Genomic DNA, 18,187 nt, shown 5'->3' with positions numbered 1-18,187 from the left:
CCTGCACCCGGCAGAGCTCAGGGGATGTGACAAGCAGGAGATGCTCACGCTGCCACTCGTGGCTGCCAACAAGAATGGTACTTGAGGGCCAGAGAAGTGCTTCAGGTGCACTTGGAGAGCAACAGACAACACACAGCAGAGAAACCCAGACCCACGGGTTACTGTGAGAGTGCTGCTATCCAGAAATGAGGGCACCTCACTTGAAACAGCATGAAATGTCTCTTCAGCCTTCTTGAATCCAAACTGCAGAGTCAGGGCACAAAAAAAGAGTTACATCCCCCAGGCAACACGCAGGGTTTTGAAGCTGGGACATGAAGTGCACAAACCAGAGTCCCTCTGATCCCTCTCCCAGGGGAAGGTTAAAACCTTGGTGAAGTGACAGCTACAGCACAACTCCCATTGTCTTCTCCTGCTTTCCACGAGGATTGAGAATGTTGTAAGAAACATCCAAACCTGCTTTCAGACACCAGTACCATGCACGTGCTGGGCACGTGCAGCAGCTTTACAGCCTTGATTCAGCAAAAGGAGGAAAGCTTCCAGCACACGTTCAGTCAGCAAAGGCTCTGCAGGGCTACAAAGGGTGCAGGGCTCAGGGGCTGTGGGGAAGTCAGCACCTCCTGCTCCACCCTACAGAGCAAAGCTCAGCAGCTTCAGCCTGAGGCAGGGCAGGAGGAGGCTGCAAGCTCGGGGGCTCTGTGGCCAAGCCACAGCAGGGCCATTACTCACCTGCCTGGGCACTGGGATGACAGATGAGCTGGGGAGGCTTTCAGGCAATTTAGAAAAGAAACAGGAAGCACTTTTCCCACTCACACGTAATTAAGTTGTGGGACATACTGCCACGGGGAGCTGTGAAGGTCAGGAGGACAAAAATGGCCTCAAATGCCCCTGCAGTAACTCAGAGGGGAGCTCCCCTGGGAAGCACAGGCTGTGAGAGGCACCAGGCTCACAGTGCTGAGAGCTGGGACCCACGGGGGTCAGGGCAAAACTGCTCTGACATTTCCCCTGGCAAAGAGCCCCACGTCTCTCCTCCAGCTGCCATCCTCACCCCTGGCACCCAATGAAGCCAGAATTTTTCCTCTATCATTGCTGGATTTTCTTTTTGTTTTTTAACGGGGTGGGAAAGGAAGCAGAGGTGACTGAAGCCAAAACACAGCCCCTGAGGCAATGAACTAAAGGCAAGACACATGTTTTCTAATTCTTGCTCAGCAGCCTCCTACATGCCAGCTTCCCAGGGACAGCCCCAAGGTGGGACCCCATGGATCTGTGTGATGCAGCAGAATGGAAGAGATAATACAGCTTGCACCTCGTTTTCCTTTCTTTTTATGAAAAAAGCCCTCTGCCAGTGAAGTACCAGGGGTGTGCTGAGCCAGGCTCCAGGCTGCACCTGTGGCTGAGCTGCCCCTTGTGTCAGACAGGGGCTCCCTTCCTCTCCATCTGCTCCAAACTCTGCCCTCCTCCCTCCCCGAGGAGCCTTGAACCCGAAGTGCCAAAGGGAAAGCAGCTCCAGGCCCTGCCAGAGGAGCAGCCCTGGCACTGCAGAGGAGCTGCCAGGAAGGGGCTGCTTGCCCAGGGATGAGTTCCTGATCCTCCACCCCGGGCAGGAGGACAAGGGCCAGCAGGCACGAGGAGGCCTCCAAGGAAGCACCTCTCATCCATGGAAAGAGCCTGGAGAGGGGATCTGGGCATGCAGGGGCTGCTTGGCAGGGAGTGCTGGAGTGTGCCAGCAGCCCGTGGAAGCTCTCCAGGAGGTTACAAAGGAGGCATCTCCTGAGACCTCATTCATTTCACCCTTAATAAAATTACCACTTTCCAAAGGGAAAAGCCCCTTTGAAGGGCTTCAGTGAAAGCACCCCATGGGACAGCTCCATGGGCCTGTGCTCAGCCTCAGGCCTGAGCCAAGGATTACAGAGCTGCTCAGGGGGCACTGATGGATTTATGAGCAGCACAGCCTGCTCCAAACCCAGCACAGCCTCGTCCCTGAGGTCTGACAGAGCACAAAGCACCACTGCCACAACCTCCCCTGGGCCTTTTCCAAGCAGTCCATATTCAACTACACCCTTCCCCAGCTCAGCAAATCCACTCACTTTTATCCATAATACAAAACAAAACCTAAACCTAAATTAGCCCCCACTATTTATGTTCCTGTATAGGCTGAGAGTTGTGATTTCAAAGAAGAAAGAGCTGTGTATCTGTTACCTGCCAACACCTCCTTATTTCAGTTCCTCTCCCCCTGCAATGTTCTATTTTACTGCAGTTTAAAAACCAGGCAGCTCTCAACACAAATAGGAACAGGATGTTCTTGCACAGTGCAGAGCCAGAGGAAAACACGGAGCTGGCGCTGGCAGAGCTCCCCACCCGTTGTAGATTCCTGACTCTGACACCTCTCAAAGAAGGGAAAACACCAACATTCAGACAAGCCAAACTTTGCCATGAACAATAAGCAGTGACACATCCAGCCCATGGGTGCAGAGCAGGAGCCCAGGGCTGCTCTAATGGAGGCAGGAAAGGAAGGCTCTTAAGTCATCACAGTTTCACTAAGACAGCTTAAAATTCGAGCTTTAATTGAAATGGAAAGAGACATTCCAAAAGGATATATTTTTTGTAGATCTGAGTTACCCAATTTAGTTTTCCTTGGATGTTACTGCAAACATGAACATTAAATCAAAGCATTGACCAGGACAGAACTCCAAGAAAGGATACAACCATTCCCTAGCAGAGGGGATTGGGCTGAAGGCTGGTGTAGGCCACTGTCCAAATGTGTGATGCCCTGGCGTGTCAGCTCACAGGATGTGAGCACATCCTTGAACCACCTGAAGCAGCTTCTGAGGACTGACTACATCAACAATTTCTGGCAAGTGTCTTCTCTGCCAGCAATAAATCCCAGCTCAATCCCTAGCTAAAATGATACACATTAGAGGGCATGTCTTTAAGAGCATTAAGTCAGCTTAAATTACTTGAGCAAAATTTTAAATACGTAATAGAAATCTAAAAAGGAGCAACAAAAAATTGAGAGAGAACACCACTGCAAGAGTAATGCCAAGTTGTTACTTTTTTTTTTTTTTAAACAGATCTGTACAGCAACATAGCAAAGGATGCAGCGATCACAATTTCAACCAGACAGCAACCTAAGGGGACACTAATCCTCATACAGCAGAGCTGAAACACTCCCAACATTCAGATGCTCCAAATAATTTGGCTACCCTAATGCACTCCATACCAGTTCTACCTATATAGGACATTTTGGTGTGAAAAAGTTTCTGTAAAGTTCCCTTTGTTTCCAGTGTTTTTCTTGTACAAAATATTACAATGATTTTTTTTTAATATATATTTACAGACTTGCACGGCTAGAAAAATATAAACTACAATTGGGCTTGGCAAGCAGTTTCTTTTCTTTAAATACATGACATTTCAGAGCAAAACTTGTAGTGGTAACATCCTGCACTCCAAGCCCCTGCAGGGAGAGCAGATCAAGCCTAAAATCCATGATTGCAGTGAGACACAGGAACGCAACTCCTCCACCTCCTGGCGCAAGGAAGACACAAGATGGATGCTGTTTGTGCAGGTTACTGGCACAATACAGAAAAATCCATAACTGAACATTAAATTCCTTAATAACATTCATTAATTTCATAGGCAGGGCCCGTTAAAAAGAGGACAACTGATGTAACTTTTGGGAAAAGCAGACACTGAGTTTGTGGGGCAGACACAGCCAGAACCAAAGTGTGGTCACCGTTTCGGGGTGAGGCCTTTGCCTCCTGCCACCCCCAAGGCTTTTAGATCTTTCCCATTTAAATTTTGAGCAGAGGCCAGGGAGGACTTTTTGCTTTAAAGCTACAGTATCTGTCATTATGGCTTTGAACACCCCCTTCCAGGAGATGAGGTATCTGTTCTAGTGAAATGGTAACAGTTGAGCAAAACGTGTTTCAATGGACCACAGAACTCCGCAGGCAGTGTGAAGGGTCTCCTCGGGGGAAGTTGCCAAACCGAATTGTAACAGTGCAAAACAAGATTTTGTCTTTTGTTTTTTTCTCTGCAGAAAGAGTAGTCAAAGGCATCTAGGACATTGCTAGTAGTCGAGCCACCGAGCAAACCCTCTTTCCACCAGAGTCCTGTTTATTGACACCACCTAAAGGGAGGGGGAAAAAACCCAAAGAGTAGATAAGTGAACAGGCCACAGCAGCAAACATTGGTTCTGAAAATTCCTACTCAACAATAAAAGGTTTATGATTGAGGAGTTTTCAGCATACACATCAATATACCCACCTCATCTCCCATCAAGTTCCACAGCTGTATCAGTGGCAGCCCTGTGACACTGTCGTAATTTGTGACCTGGAAACAGAAAAACATGAGTGTGCAGCAATTCTGGTCCCAATTCACTTACATACAGCTACAGCCACCACCAGAAGCACTTCAGAAGAGGTGAGCAGTTCTGGACTGCAAGCAGGTGCTGCCTGCAAGTCTCTGGGACATCACCAATGTCCCAGTGCTGCCTCTGGCCAGCTGGAGCCAGACCCCACATGTCCGTGGTGTAAAAACAGTGAGGACTGGCAAAGCAGTGCAGACCCAGGGACCCAGTGCAGATCAGGCCCTGCTGTGCTCTGTAAACACATGCAGGTTCCCTTCCCCTGCCTGCATCTGGAACAAGAGGGAATGCTCATCCCTTCCCAGTCCCAAGCAGTGCTGATGGAAGCTCCCAGCCCCAGCACCTCCCAGGAGGCAGGATCTGGCTTTGGGTTTTATGCAACACAGAGTGCAGGGCAGAGGACAGCAGCAAGACCTCTCCAGACAGGGGCTGTACCTGTGCCACGAGGACAGCACCTCTGGTCATCTCACTGACAGCGGCGTCGGCTTCCGGGGAAAAGTGATCCTCATCTGTGGGAAAAGGAGAGCAGAGCACACAAATGAGGGCCTTCACACACTTTACAGGCCAGAAAGGACTATTGAGCTAGTATTCTCTGCCCTCCTACAGACAGATCCCTCACAACCAGCTGATCCCATCCCTGGAGCTGCTGGCTCTGCAGGGAAAGGACGAAGAGCTTCCTACAGCCACCAGCCACAATCATGTAAACACAAGTAGCTGATGAATCAGGAGGCTTTAAAGACAGCAAAGCACATTTCTGCAGCACCTTGGAGCTGCCATTGCTGTTTTGATCCTCAATAAACTAAGCTCAGGTCCCTCAGGGCTTTGCTGACCCTGCACAGAGGGCACCCCTGGCACTGGGAACCCGAAGGGTCTGCACCACAGGTGCCCAGCACCTGAGCAGAGCCAAGGACAGAAAAAAGCAAACCAAAGTGTTTCTAGGCAGTCACTGACATTCTCCCCGTGCTTGCAGGCTTGGCGTTTGAACACAGAACTCTACAAATCAGTCATTTCAGGAGGAAATGTCAGGTATTTGTGTGCAGATTAAAAACCAAGTTTGCATTTACAGCAGCTCTGTGACAGAAGAATTAGAGCAGTTACAGCTACTGCACCTACACCCTGCCAGTCCTGCCAACTTGCTGCTTAGGACAGTAATTCATTGTCTCCTCCAAGCAGGAAAAAGCCTGGACATTTATCATCTTTCCCCTGGATTCTGACAGGTTATGCCATGCTAGCACATTTAGAAGAATACAATACAATTTTTCCAATCCTTCCTCTTGTCACATCAGAGGCTGCACTGGCAATAGGAGGTAGAAGGTTTAGACAGAATCATGGCCTGGACACATCTGGCATCCATGGAAACCTACAGGAGAAGGGCCAACAGTACATCAAGAGCTCCATTTACCTGGAAGTGGCACCACATTGTCAAGTAAAACTTCTGCTCCTTGGAAAGGTAGTGTTAAAAAATCAGACCTTAAAGAAAAGAGGATCAGAGTAAGAACAGGGCTTTAAATCACTCCTACATTCTTCAATGTGACATTGATTAATCAAATTGCTCTTACAGGAATTCAGTTTTAAATTAATGACAGTCAAACAAAAAAAAAAAAAATCAGACAATTCTCCCAGCAATCTAAGAGAGCAATAAATTGTCTGATTAACATGCCAAGCTGGATCAGGCTCTAAGCAAAACCCACCTCCACCAGGGAGGCTGTGCTGCCTGTCTCTCAGCTCTGGGGCACAATCAAATATTTAATGGGCTTGTGTAAGAAACCCTGATCCAACACAGCTGTCCCAGAGAGTGGGGCTGGAGCATAGAGAATTGGGAGCTTATTCCTGGCTCATCAATCAATTACACTTCAAGGCTTCCTGAAGGCTTCCTCTTCCTCAGCTTCCACACTGAAGTGGCAGAAGCTGCCATTTCCTCTCCCCTCCCTTCAAAAAAGCCTTGCAGGATCTTGCTGTGCTCCCAAGAACCCACAATCATTGCTGAGCTGAACCTTTCCACCATTTCCCACTTCAGCTGTGGAAAAACCTTTAAGAATTCAAACTGTACAGACTCCTCTGATTGGGATTTGAGCCAGACATGGCCTCAGGCCATGGGAGAGGATCTACAGACCTGATTTGCCTGAGTGTGTCAACCTTCACTTTATCATATCCTCCATAGTCCACGTATTTGAGCTCCACTTCATCGGTCTCCTCGAAGTAGCTGATGACTTGAGCCCGGAGCCATGCCCCATCCAGGCCTGGAGCTGCACAGATAATACCAACTGCAAAACACCAGAGTGCAGAGAAGAAAGGCTCAGGATAAGTGGATTTCCAAAATTCAGCACTTCAGGCATGAGCAGTGCTGCTCATTTATCTGTGGAGAACCAACAGCATTTCTTAGGCTGCTTCCATCTTCCTCCAACATCCCCCAGAGCCCCAGCACACCAGGCCTGCAGCTGAGACACAGGACTGGTGGCTTTTACTCTCAGCTGTCTGCCACAACCAAGTTGCCCTGCCCAGGTACCCAGTTCCCTTCCTGTCTCCACATAGGAATACACAGCCTCTTTCCATGGGATGCACCCTCCACACCGGTGCAGACACCGTGACAGACACGGACACAGTGACTCTATGAAGGTGTGGGAGCAGCTCCACACTTCGCCAGCAAAAATATCCCAGATGCCAGGTTGATTGGAAATAAGCTGAGACAGGCTTGATCTCACTCTGAATTTCAACAAGCAGCTATGTGGCTCGGGAGGTACCCCAGGGATGAGCAGGGTAAGGGAGAGCAGAGCAACATCTGTACTCTGGCAGCAGCTTAAAGATGAGATGACACGTGAGCTATCACATCCTCATCCACTGGGAACATCCCACGCCTGACTCGAGGACAACAGGTTTGCACAGGAGGCCAGAACTTTCTCAACAGAAGAATGTGTGAGCATCCATGACTTGCCTTCTACCGGCGTGGGCAGGGTTGGAATTTCGGGCTGAGAGTAGCAGGCGAACATCTGCTGGTCGAGGCTGCGCAGCACGTGGAACGTGGGGTGCGTGTGCTGCTGCAGGAACATGTGCCCTGCATCCACCTGGTGTGCCACCACCACGTCCACAGTGACTCCGTCGGGGAGGAACAGCTGCCACGGGGAGGAAAAACTGCCATGAGCGTTGCTGGCAATGCAAGCTGCAGCCCCAGCCCAGCCAGAGCCGGGACTCACCCAGGCGGACACGAGCAGGGAGTGAAGCGGCAGCGGCATCGGCGGAGGGAGGGTGTAGATGTTGGTGAGACACAGCTCTTTGAACTTCTTGCCAATCAGGCTCAGGACTTTCTCCACTTGATGCGAGGTCCCTGCAAGACAAAAATCCCATGGGAATTCTCTAGCATGGGTATGCTGAGAACACCTCCAGTCCTGTCACTTGAAGAAGTGCAACTGCCACAATCATCCTGCACTGCCTCAGCAGTGTAAGTTTCAACAGGTTGCCCAGAGGAGTTTTGAAAAGCACTGGACTCAGAAGCCACTAAACCCATTTAAATTCCTTGCTCACCTAATTAAGTCCCCCAAGATACACATTAGACCATGAATAGAGACACATTCCACTCACCTTCGATGTGACACACTTGGGAGTCACGGAAATAAGGTAGTGTTGAGACATAAATCTTGGCACCAGACGCTTGTCTCAGGTAGCTCATAAACCTCCCCTGTTTGCCAATCAAGCGGCCAACTAATTCCTTCAGGAAAGGGACAAGAAAGCAACAGTCAGGAAGAGAAACACAGACCAAACATCTCTGTTCTCTCTGGCTTACACCACCCACATTCTCAAGCAGGATAAATACAAGGCAGTGCTGGACCAGTGCAGAGTTCAGGGGGTCTGGGATGAGTTCAGACCAGTAAGCACAGCTCATTTTGATAATCCCCTGCTCTTAACACCTGTGTACCCTCAAAGCCTCCTGGATGCTTTCAAAGCATTGCACTTCCAGGCTGGATGGAAGATAATAGGGAATAACAAGTTCAACAAGCACCATTCCCCTGGGTGTTGCCCTGGAGTGCTGCTTGTTCACAGTTGTGCACTGGTTCTTCACTCCTGTGAGTCCCAACAGGAGCAGAATGCTTCAGTCATCCTGGACTGGCTGCTGACCTCCCTGGGATGGCACAGAGCCAGCAGCAGACTGGGAGGACCAGGAGGTGGCTGTGCAGGGCAGGGCAGGATGGTGAGCAGGCCAGCAGCTGGTTACCTTTGGGACCTCGATTTCCCAGATAACGAAGTCTGGCTTGCTGGATCCTCCTTCCAGCTTCGCGTTCTGGCGAGCCACTGTCTTCCTCATGGCACTGCCACTGTCCACAAAATCCACACTATTTACATCTGAACCTACAAGACAGGCACAAGCATTCAGACAGCCACCAAGACTCACACTTACATTCCCACCCCGAAGGGAAGGGCTGCAGAGTGACCCCAGGGCCAGGTGTGCCCACTATGAGGCATGGCAGGGGGCTGCCTTTTGCCCAGATTTGCCCTATATTTGAAGAAACAAGGTGCAAGAGCTGAAGTGTATTTTGCTCCCAAACCATCAGACGATACCAGGAACACTTCTGCCTGGGAAAGGGACAAATTCTAACAGCCTCCTCCTGACCAGATCTCAGATATAGCCAGTGTCACACAAGCTTGGTCCTTCCCCATTAACAAGCAGCACCATGAAGATCCTCACTTGCTCACAAGTATTCAGACCATCCAGTGAGACCAAAGAGAAAAATGAACCCAAGAGCTGCTTCACATTTGCCACATCTTAACGGGTAACAGAGCACAGAGGCTGAGAAAGGCCAAGGGTACAGCTGTTGGCATTGGCTTTGTAGGCAAAGGGAAGATTTAAGACTCACAGCCTGGACATGAAGGACAGCTGGGTGACCTGTTGTCCAACACTTGCCACCTTATCAGCTTTACCTGCTGTATTCTCCTCTCCCCACTTGTGTCTCAGTGCCACCAGGCTCCACAATGCACTCCTGGACCTTCTTGTCACACCAGCACTCAGAACAAGGCAACACCTTCTCCTGCTGGCTTACTCTCACTAGTGAACACATTCTGTGGGTTCAATCCTTCATTGCTGGCAAACTCAACCCCCATGTCTTGCAACAAGCAGTGTTCCAACTGCTTTGTAGCAATTACAAGAGACATCCCCTGTCATTAAGGGCTGTTGGCACCACAGGGTCCTACAAAGGATTTTAACATCCATCCCCAAGGTCACACAGGCTAATGTTTGCTCAGACAGCTTTGCATGTACTGTGCCAGGCACACATCATCCAGCATCTACAAGGGAAAAGCAGCACAGACAGATGGGGGAACTCCATGAATATTGCTCCCTGTTGGGATTTCTTGGCATGCACCTGCCCTTCCAAACAAAAAGGCTTCAGGGTAATTGCTCTGCAACCAGCTGATTTTATCACAGTTCATCAGAGCTCTGCTCTGGCTCCTCCAGCAGCACCTCAGAACCTGCCTCACCTTCCTGTCAGCAGCAGCCCATAAACAGGGGTAAGCACCCAGGGGGTCCTAGAGGTCACCAGAAACCATGGTATGAGGTCTCACACCTGCAAGGTGCTCCCCAGCAATGCTTGTTCACGATGTTTTTTGCAGGGGGATTTTCCAGTCCCTTACCTTCTGAGTGATCTCCATCTGTCCCTGGAGCACTGCTACACTCCTGACTCAGCTCTGGCCCGTCCTCTTTCAGGATCCCATTGCTGTAGGGCACTGTGCTGCCCTCGGGCAGCCCCGGAGCAGAGGGGGCCTCCCCTGGTACCAAGCTCTGCTCAGCAGACGTGTCTGGGGCTGAGGATGTGCTCAGTGAGTCCGAGTGCTGGTCTGATGTGACAGACAGCACCGTGCTCTGCAGGGGCTCCTCTACGCTCGTCCCACCTCCGGGTGTGTGTGTGCCGTACCCAGAGTCCTCCATGGACAAAGGTGACTTTTCCAGAGAGTTCTCCACATGAGTCCGACCAACTCCTTGGGACTCCCTGCACACCCAGCTCTTCACCTGACAGTCCTCTGTGCTCCCCTGAACAGGGCTGGCCCAACAGCCCTGCGATGAACAATCTGTCACACCCTGAGCGTGCTCCTCTGCAGCCACACTCTCATCAGGTGCTGTGGCTCCCTCCACAGGCACCTGAGCAGAGGCAGCAACACTCTCTGTGCCCAGAGCAGCCTCAGCTTGGCTGGCAGAGGCCTGGCAGAGCCAAGGGGATGCATCGCCTGCAGAACCCGACAGCACTTCCTCAGTTGCTGCCAAAATGACCTTGGAAATTATCTGTATTGCTACTTGCTCAATTTTCTCAACTTCCTTGTCCAAACTCACTCCTGCAATCTTCTCTCTTTCCAACTCATCTCCTGTTGGCTGTGTGTCCTTCTGACACACTGGTATAGTACCAGTGACTGACTCGGACATCTCTTCTTCCCTGGACTGCTTTGGACAGGTAGACTCCAAACTCCCTGGTAACACACTCACTGCAGAATCCTCGTGACCTGATACAACTTCAGCTTCATTGAGAAAGGCTTGTGGGGCACTGGCTTCTTTCTCCAGTCCCAAGCAACAGGCTGTCACAGAGCCAGCATCCGACTGCACAACTCCTGGCATCTGCTTTTCCTTAGGGGCCTTAAACGAAGACTCATCCGACTGCTCTGCGTTGCTGATGTCCTCCGTGCCTCCCAAAGGCTCCTGTGTCAGAGGTGGCTGCTGGCCTAGGTTTGCCCCCGAGCCCTGCCCCAGCGTGTGGCTCAGCACCACGCTCTGGTCACACTCTGTGCTCGCAGAGAGCAGGGGGAGCGAGGCACGAGCAGGGACAGCGCTTCCCTCTCGAGCTCCTGCCGATGATTCCAGCTGTTCACTGTCGTCCTCGTGGCCAGCTGCCGTGGCCGACAGGGCTGGGAGGTCCCGTGAGAGATCTGGCCTCTCGTGAGCTGGGTGCAGGAGAGAGGGCGTCGTCGGCAGCAGGGAGGTGGGGGCTGGCTTCTCCAGGCACTCCTCTGACAAAAGAGGCAGTCTTCGAGGGACACATGCTTCTGGTTTGGGACGTGAATCACCCTCTGGTACTTCCTCCTGCTTCTCCCTTGCAATGGCTATTGCTTGTTTGTTGCAATAGCCCGAGTGCTTTTTTCTCCAGGAATAGATCCACCAGCAGCCAAGAAGCGCCAGCACTCCAGGAATGGCATACGGGACGAAATTGCGGAAGCGTAAAGCCATCTTCCAGAGCTTCAGCAGTTACACCTAGGAGAAACAGAAATCACGTTAAAACAGTCCCAGGGAAGGTGACAGGAAGGCTGAGGTCCCATAAGTGCCTTGAGGTATTGCTATTAGCATGGTCAGGCTTGTTTTCCAGCTGCTCTAAAAAGTCATATCTCTGCTCTACCAGCACATCACAGAACAAGTTCCTTACCCGAGATCAGGGATATCTGGACATGTCTCATCATTGTACTCAGTGGTTTCACCCTTCCTCACCTCTGCACTTAATTTCCCCTTGCTTCCTCTGGCTCACACTTCTGCAGGTCAGTCCTGCCCCCAGCATGGCAGGTTCCTCCAGCACCAAGCTGGGCTCACAGCCCAGCTGGAGCACAGCATTCCATGGCACAGGCTTGGCACACAGCTCTCCTCTGGAAAGGCAGCACCCCATTCCCGAGGGCTCTGGACTCTGACAACACACACTTCTACAAAGCCTTAGGAATGCAGCTCCAAAGTTTATTCTACATCCAAATTCACTACTCTGACAGCTGCCACTCCCCTGACTTAAAAGCTGACAGCTCTCCCTTTTCCTCTGCAAGGCCTGTACCTCTTTCCCACCTGGATACCCAGTCGTGCTCCTTCACTGGCAAGCCTCACCTGAGTCACACGAGGCAGGGCTGCCATGCCTTCCCTTTTCCTTAAGGAATGTCTGCAACTGGAATGCAAAGCTAAACTGTTACCACATCCCAAACAGCCTTGCTGCAAAGCACTTACAGTTTATATTTTCACTGCACAGGAATTAAAGCAAAACACCACGTGTCTGAGGGTGCTTACACAGACAGGCTTTAATCCAAACAGCCCTCAAGACTCTTGCCAGCAAGGAACAAAAATAAAGATTGTTTTCAGGAGATAGCAAAATCTTAGAAATGGGAGCCACCCACTGGAAAAGAGCATTATCTGGTTCCTCTTTAGAAGCATAATATTTCTATGACAAGAGAGGACAACCAAGGCAGTTTGCCCCAGTGTGTCTCAACCAAAAAACCCCTTCTGTTATCAGGACTAACACCCCAACCACAGCTCCCAGTGCAACACTCCTTCAGGCCACAATCTCCACGAGGAGCTGATGACATTCTAGCTGAGGGACAAAACCATGCCTCCCTCGGGCTCAATCCCAATGTCAGAGCCTCAGATAATTTCATATTCACCCCAGATTTCTCACCTCCTCCAGCCACACTCTCCATTCCACAGGAGCATCCACACAACTTCACCCACACTAGCTCAGACTCTGCCTTGCTTCCTGCAGGGCCCAGACACTGAGGCACGCAAATGAAGGAATGAGTGGCAAAGGCAGGGACTAGAAAATTGCTTGTTCAACCCCAAATTAAAGGTCAGCTGCAGACACGATTTAAGTTCAGTAATATTCCCAGTACATCACAAATAAGGCATTTATGTTGCTCTACACAGAGACTTGCGCGTTCATCGGACATTTGTATCTGATTAAATAAACTAAGTAACTAAGAAGTAACTAAATCCCAGTTACTCCCAGCTGGTTGTGTGCAGTCAGGGCTCACTGCTGAGGGCGAATCCTCTGTTAATGGCAACATCTGGGATCTCAGATTAAAAACCAACAAACCTATGCAATACTGTGGCTGTTCTGTGTTTGGAAGCTGGCAAATGGAAAGGGTGAAGCCTGTGCATTCCCAAGACAAAAGGTTCCCCATTATGCTGCCCAGAACAATGGCACATTGTGAGCTGTGAGTGCTCATCTGCTGCGTGCCCAAGTTGTTGTAATTAATGCAGAACTACCCTACAAGCTGTCTCTCAGGCATACTACAAACCCAAATTAAAGTAGCTCACATAAGTCCATTCCCAGCAAGCATTCCCAATTAAACAGACAGCCCTATTATTATCTGATTCCCTACTAAGTTGCACCAACTGTCCAAACCACAGTCCCACACAGCTCTGCAGCACAGGGAGACAGTCGCAGGATGCCCCAGAGGAACAAGCTTGTCTTAAAGTCTGGCAGACAAAACAGTTCTGTGAGTCATTCTGAACACTATCATCATTTAGGATAGAGATCTTCACTCCTCTATGATACCTGGATGAGTGGGGACTGCTGGATTATCTGACGGCTCTTTGCAATGCTCATTTGATTTCATGTTTTTGATTTATTATTTAAGCCAGAGCTGCATCACTACCAGAATCATGTTAAATGGGAATTCCACATCCTCCCATCAGTTAGAGCAGGCTGAGAGGCAGTGGCTCTGCACGAGATGCCAGCAGACATCCCAGAGTGCTGGGTTGGCCGGGGAACAGCTCAACACCAACAAACATCTCACGCAGAGCTGGCAGGAAGGCTCTGGCAGATCTTGCCTTGCTGGTCACAGCCTGGCTGCACGTGATGCCTGAGGACAGTGGATCAAACCTGCCCATCCCAAGGGTTGTGACACTGCTCCTCCCCCAGGAGAGCTCCCAAAGCCCACAGCCACTTCCCAACCTGTCCCAGAGCAACCAAGCCATCTCCCCACTGCCGATCTGACAGCCAGCTCGGGACTCCAGTGGCAATGGGATCATTTTAACACATTGGGGGAGGAAAGCCTGGGATTTTCCTGCCAGCAGCAGGACAGAAAATGGCAGCTTGTCAAATCACATGCCCTCAAGCACTGCCAAGTGGGAGGGAGCCCGGCCCAGCAGGGCCTGCACTCTCCCTCTCCGGGCAGGAGGAGCCAGCTGGGAAATGCAGCAGCTCCAGAGGCTTTGGACAGGAGAGGAGCAGCCTGCAGGAACCAGAGCCCCCAGAAAATGCTACATCTCCAGCACCACTCCCAAGAGGCAGGGCCCCAACAGTCCTGCACCAGAAATAGTGCAGAGCTCACACACTGTATGAGCTCACCCCAGCACCAGCCACTTCCACTTCCCTCTGGCACGCCGGGAATCCGGCCTAAATGTCACACCTATCATGGGGCTGGAGAGCTGCAGCTAGGGCATGAGACCTCCAACCTGCTAAATAATTCCCACAACACGTCAGGATGGGATCAAGGCACCAAGGGGAGAGTAGGGGTCAGTCAGCTCTCCAAGTCTGTGTCCTGACTTGATTTATGGAAAACTGCTGGTAAAGAGCAAGGAGATGAAGACAAGAAAGAATGCACACATTACCTACCTGAGAAAAAAGCCAAGGACAGCCAATTTACTCTACTCGTTTACATTAGGGTCCCAGAGCAGTTCTAAGCCACCTTGTTTCCTGGCCAGGACACAGAGCCCTCAGCACTCACAGCCTTATAAGGTCAGAAATGTTCGCAGCACGAGGTTCCCGGGGACGCCAGATAATTCATTCTCCAGCTCCGAGAGGAGTTCAGCAAGCACTTGCTCAGAATTTCAGGGTTTTCTACACACAAGGAGCTCTGTTCTGAAGGCGAGCTGGTTCGAGTCTCCACCAGGAGAGAGGCCAGGATGACTCCCAAGTGACTGAGCCCCCATGCTCTGCAGGGATGTACCTCAGCCGGTCCTGGCTCCTCCGCTTCCCTCTGCCCCTGCACTTGAGAGGTTTCCAAACTCTGAAAGCTGTGGAAATCAAGGCTGGAATTAAAGCCAGTCCTAAAGGATCACAGAGCAAATTGGAAATGCAGCTTCAACAGCAAGGCCAGGATGCCTCCTGACAAACCCTGTAGTTAGTGAAGCAGCACTTGGGAAATAAATACTATCTGGGTGAAAGAGAACTGGACAGGCTGGCATGGCTCAAACTAAATGGGACCACGTGGGCTCTTAAATTTTTCCATGCTAAAAATAACTGGTAGCACATGCTCTGCCTTATAGGAGGCATAAGAACAGGAGTTAACAAAAACCTAAGGAACTGGGGGCCCTACTGTTAAGATTAAAATAAGAAAAATTGCTGCGCTGAAACAGACGTAAGGACTTACATAACCCACCCTTGGCATGAGGCATATTTTCATCGAAAGCTGAACTGGCACGTGGCACTGCATTATCTAACTGCAGCTTCTTTGTGCTTCATGCAAGATGAAGGAGGCAGAAGGTCCACAGCAGAGGGACCTCCTGCCAGGTCCTGCTGCAGCACGTGCTCCCAGCTGTTCCAGCTGCAGAGCACAGGGGCTTTTCTCCCATGCAGGTCAGCAGCAGCCCTGGGCCTGAGCTTACAGGAGAGAGCTGGGAAGCCACAGCAGCCTGCCAGCCCTTGCATCACACACTCTGGATCACCAGGGTGTCACACTTGGCCACCAGATTCCACAGCCTCCCCAGTCCTCTGGGCAGCCAGCCTGGAGTACCCCCACCAAACCCAACACCAGCCAGTGCCAGGAGCTCAGACAGCGTGACTCAGGAGCATCAAACACCCAGAGACAGGTAGGAGCCAGGCCAGCAAGATCTCAAGCTGGGTGGCACTTATTTTAAAAGAAGCCAACAGGGAAGTCTCTCTGTACTTAACTAATTAAAGGCAAGGGCTGTGCAGCAATTTCTGCTTCAAACAGTAGCACTGAAAGACTAGAACAGCAAGAGATACCCCTTAAGCAACACCACCTTTTCACAGCCCAGTAAACACAGGCTATGAGCCCAAGAAACAGGCTCCTCTCTGAATGAAAGCCACCAGTGAAGCCACTCTACAACCTTAGAATATTTAAGAACCAGCAGTCTCCTATTTGCAAAAGGATAAATTGAGACTTAAGTAAAAGGCTGAAAAAGCCGGTTGATGTAGAATTAAACTAGTGCTCTGGAACAAGAAACACCATTAACACCAGGCTGTCTTTTATCTCGGAGATAAAAACTGCTTTCAGTGTAATCAGCATCAGTGCTGCTCCTGCAAGAGCTCAGTCCCCCCTTGCAGCTGGAGTTGCCACACTGATTGTTGGTTCTGTGTGTTTTCTCCAGCTCAGCAGCCCAGCCCTGGCCCAGCACAGCTCCTGCAGCAGCCTTTGGACCAATGCAGGACTCAGAGCAGTTCCTACTTATTTCCACATTCAGAGCTTTACAATAAAGGGATCAGTTGGGCCAACCTGTAGGGTTTTTTTAATAGATGTTTTGGAAATTAAGAAGCTCACAAGGACACAAACACCAACCTTCAGCACTGCTCTCATGGACTCAGGCAGGGCCTTGAGTGCTCCTGCTCTGCAGGAATGAACAGTTTGTAAGTAACATTAACCCTATCAGGTTATTGAGCTCCATACTGCTCTTGATATCTTATTACCTCCCTGCTCCAGTTGTTTCATTATTTATAGTTTCCTCACCAAAGTTAGTGTCTCCCTGTGAATCCTCTACTGCAGAGGGAGGCAAGAGAGCTTTTTCTCCACTCTCCCAGAAAAGTCTTTCAGATACTTCAGCAAGCTTCAAAAACTGCTTCTGCACCACTTTACCTGTACCCCCACAGTACAGGTAAAGCAGCTGTTATTGTCCTTATAACCTATCAACACATTACAAAAGCCTGGATTTGGGAAAAGTTTTATCTTTCGTTCACTCTGCCACTCAGGCTGGAGAACACAACAGATAATTTTCCAGAGTTTCAGAATAAACACATCCAATAATCAGCCTTTTGTGTTTGCTTCTACATAAGGAAGCCAATGCAGCCCTTGCTATGGGTAACACAGTGTAGTGGCCACTACATGTATAGCTTATAAATGAAGATTTAAAAGCAGCCACCTGAGTCAGATGCTTGGCATCTCTATCAATTTCCACAAAACAGAGACTAAACTAACCAAGGGCTTCCAATATCCTCTGCACAGGAGACAAAAAACAAGCTTGAGTTTTCAAGGAGACAGAACGGGGAGGTTTTCAGCAAACACACTGATAGGGCTGCAAGAGCCAGGAGCAGCAAAGACCAAACAGGTCCCCAGGTATCTGGGGAGCAGCAGCAGCTCTGCTCACGGGATGTTTGCTGGGCACAGCTACGAGACCTTGACAAACAGCTTCCCAAAACAAGAGCTGGACTAAGCTTAGGCAGAAAAGCAAAAAGCACTGGAGTCTGGTTGGGAGCCTTGTGGCTCCCAACCAGACTCCAGTGCTTTTTGCTTTTCTGCTTGGCCTGAGGAGCAATTGCAGAAGCACTCAGAGAGGAGAATGCCCTGTATTCACCTGAGCTGGGAGGGAACAGCAAAGGCTTCACTGAGAGCCACTCATGTGAACGAGCAGGAAGACACTTGTGTGCATGACCAAGGGCTACGAGGAGTGGCACAGCACTGTCCAGAGAGATCCCAAAGTTCCCAATACCCAGGTTCATCCTCGAGCAAAGCTAAGGCCTCTGATACCAGAGGCACATGAAAATCATGAACTTTTGCCAGGAACTGCTGCTATTTATACCAGAGTCAAAAATCAGCCACGGCACATGGCAAGTTTCTCATCCTCAGTGCCAGGTGGCAGCAGAGGTCAAAAGCAACCCCGAGCAGGACAGATCTGCAGCAGTGATTTGTTTGCTCAAGAATGATTTTAAACGGACTTTTATGAAATAATCATCTCTGCCAGTAGTAATGTACAGGACCCAAAAATCCAGTTACCTTCCAGCTGACAAAATGCAGGACCAGAATCCACACAGTGGACAATAAAAAAAATTGTACAGCGAACCAGCTGAAGACAGAACACTTGAAAAAGCAGTTTGGGACATGCAGATATCTCCCCTTCTAGCAATCCCCATGAGAAACAAATGCAACAGC

General features: G+C 50.2%; 1 protein-coding gene across 1 annotated transcript; it reads right to left on the bottom strand.

Moving 5' to 3' along the window:
* Positions 1-2,542: 2,542 nt before the first annotated feature.
* AKAP1 (A-kinase anchoring protein 1) lies at positions 2,543-15,228 on the bottom strand. The gene is made up of 11 exons (XM_041425345.1): positions 14,698-15,228; positions 9,983-11,585; positions 8,571-8,704; positions 7,940-8,066; positions 7,555-7,685; positions 7,296-7,473; positions 6,477-6,627; positions 5,766-5,833; positions 4,799-4,872; positions 4,264-4,329; positions 2,543-4,126 (listed from the first exon to the last, which is right to left on the bottom strand). The coding sequence occupies exons 2-11, from the start codon at positions 11,559-11,561 to the stop codon at positions 4,067-4,069; spliced, it is 2,568 nt and encodes an 855-aa protein (XP_041281279.1). The 5' UTR covers positions 11,562-11,585; positions 14,698-15,228; the 3' UTR covers positions 2,543-4,066.
* Between the last annotated feature and the right edge of the window lie 2,959 nt (positions 15,229-18,187).

This window comes from Onychostruthus taczanowskii, unplaced genomic scaffold, assembly GCF_017590055.1.
Source record: "Onychostruthus taczanowskii isolate IOZ18803 unplaced genomic scaffold, ASM1759005v1 scaffold89, whole genome shotgun sequence".
Lineage (NCBI taxonomy): Eukaryota > Metazoa > Chordata > Aves > Passeriformes > Passeridae > Onychostruthus > Onychostruthus taczanowskii.
This window is presented reverse-complemented; position numbering and strand designations above follow the sequence as displayed.

Excerpts from the sequence above, each read along its gene's own strand:
- AKAP1 (XM_041425345.1), bottom strand. The coding sequence starts at position 11,561 with ATGGCTTTACGCTTCCGCAATTTCGTCCCGTATGCCATTCCTGGAGTG. Across the intron at positions 8,067-8,570 it reads GGGAAATCGAGGTCCCAAAG|GAATTAGTTGGCCGCTTGAT; the intron begins GTAACCAGCTGC and ends CCTTTCCTGAAG. Across the intron at positions 7,686-7,939 it reads CCAAGTGTGTCACATCGAAG|GGACCTCGCATCAAGTGGAG; the intron begins GTGAGTGGAATG and ends TTTGTCTTGCAG.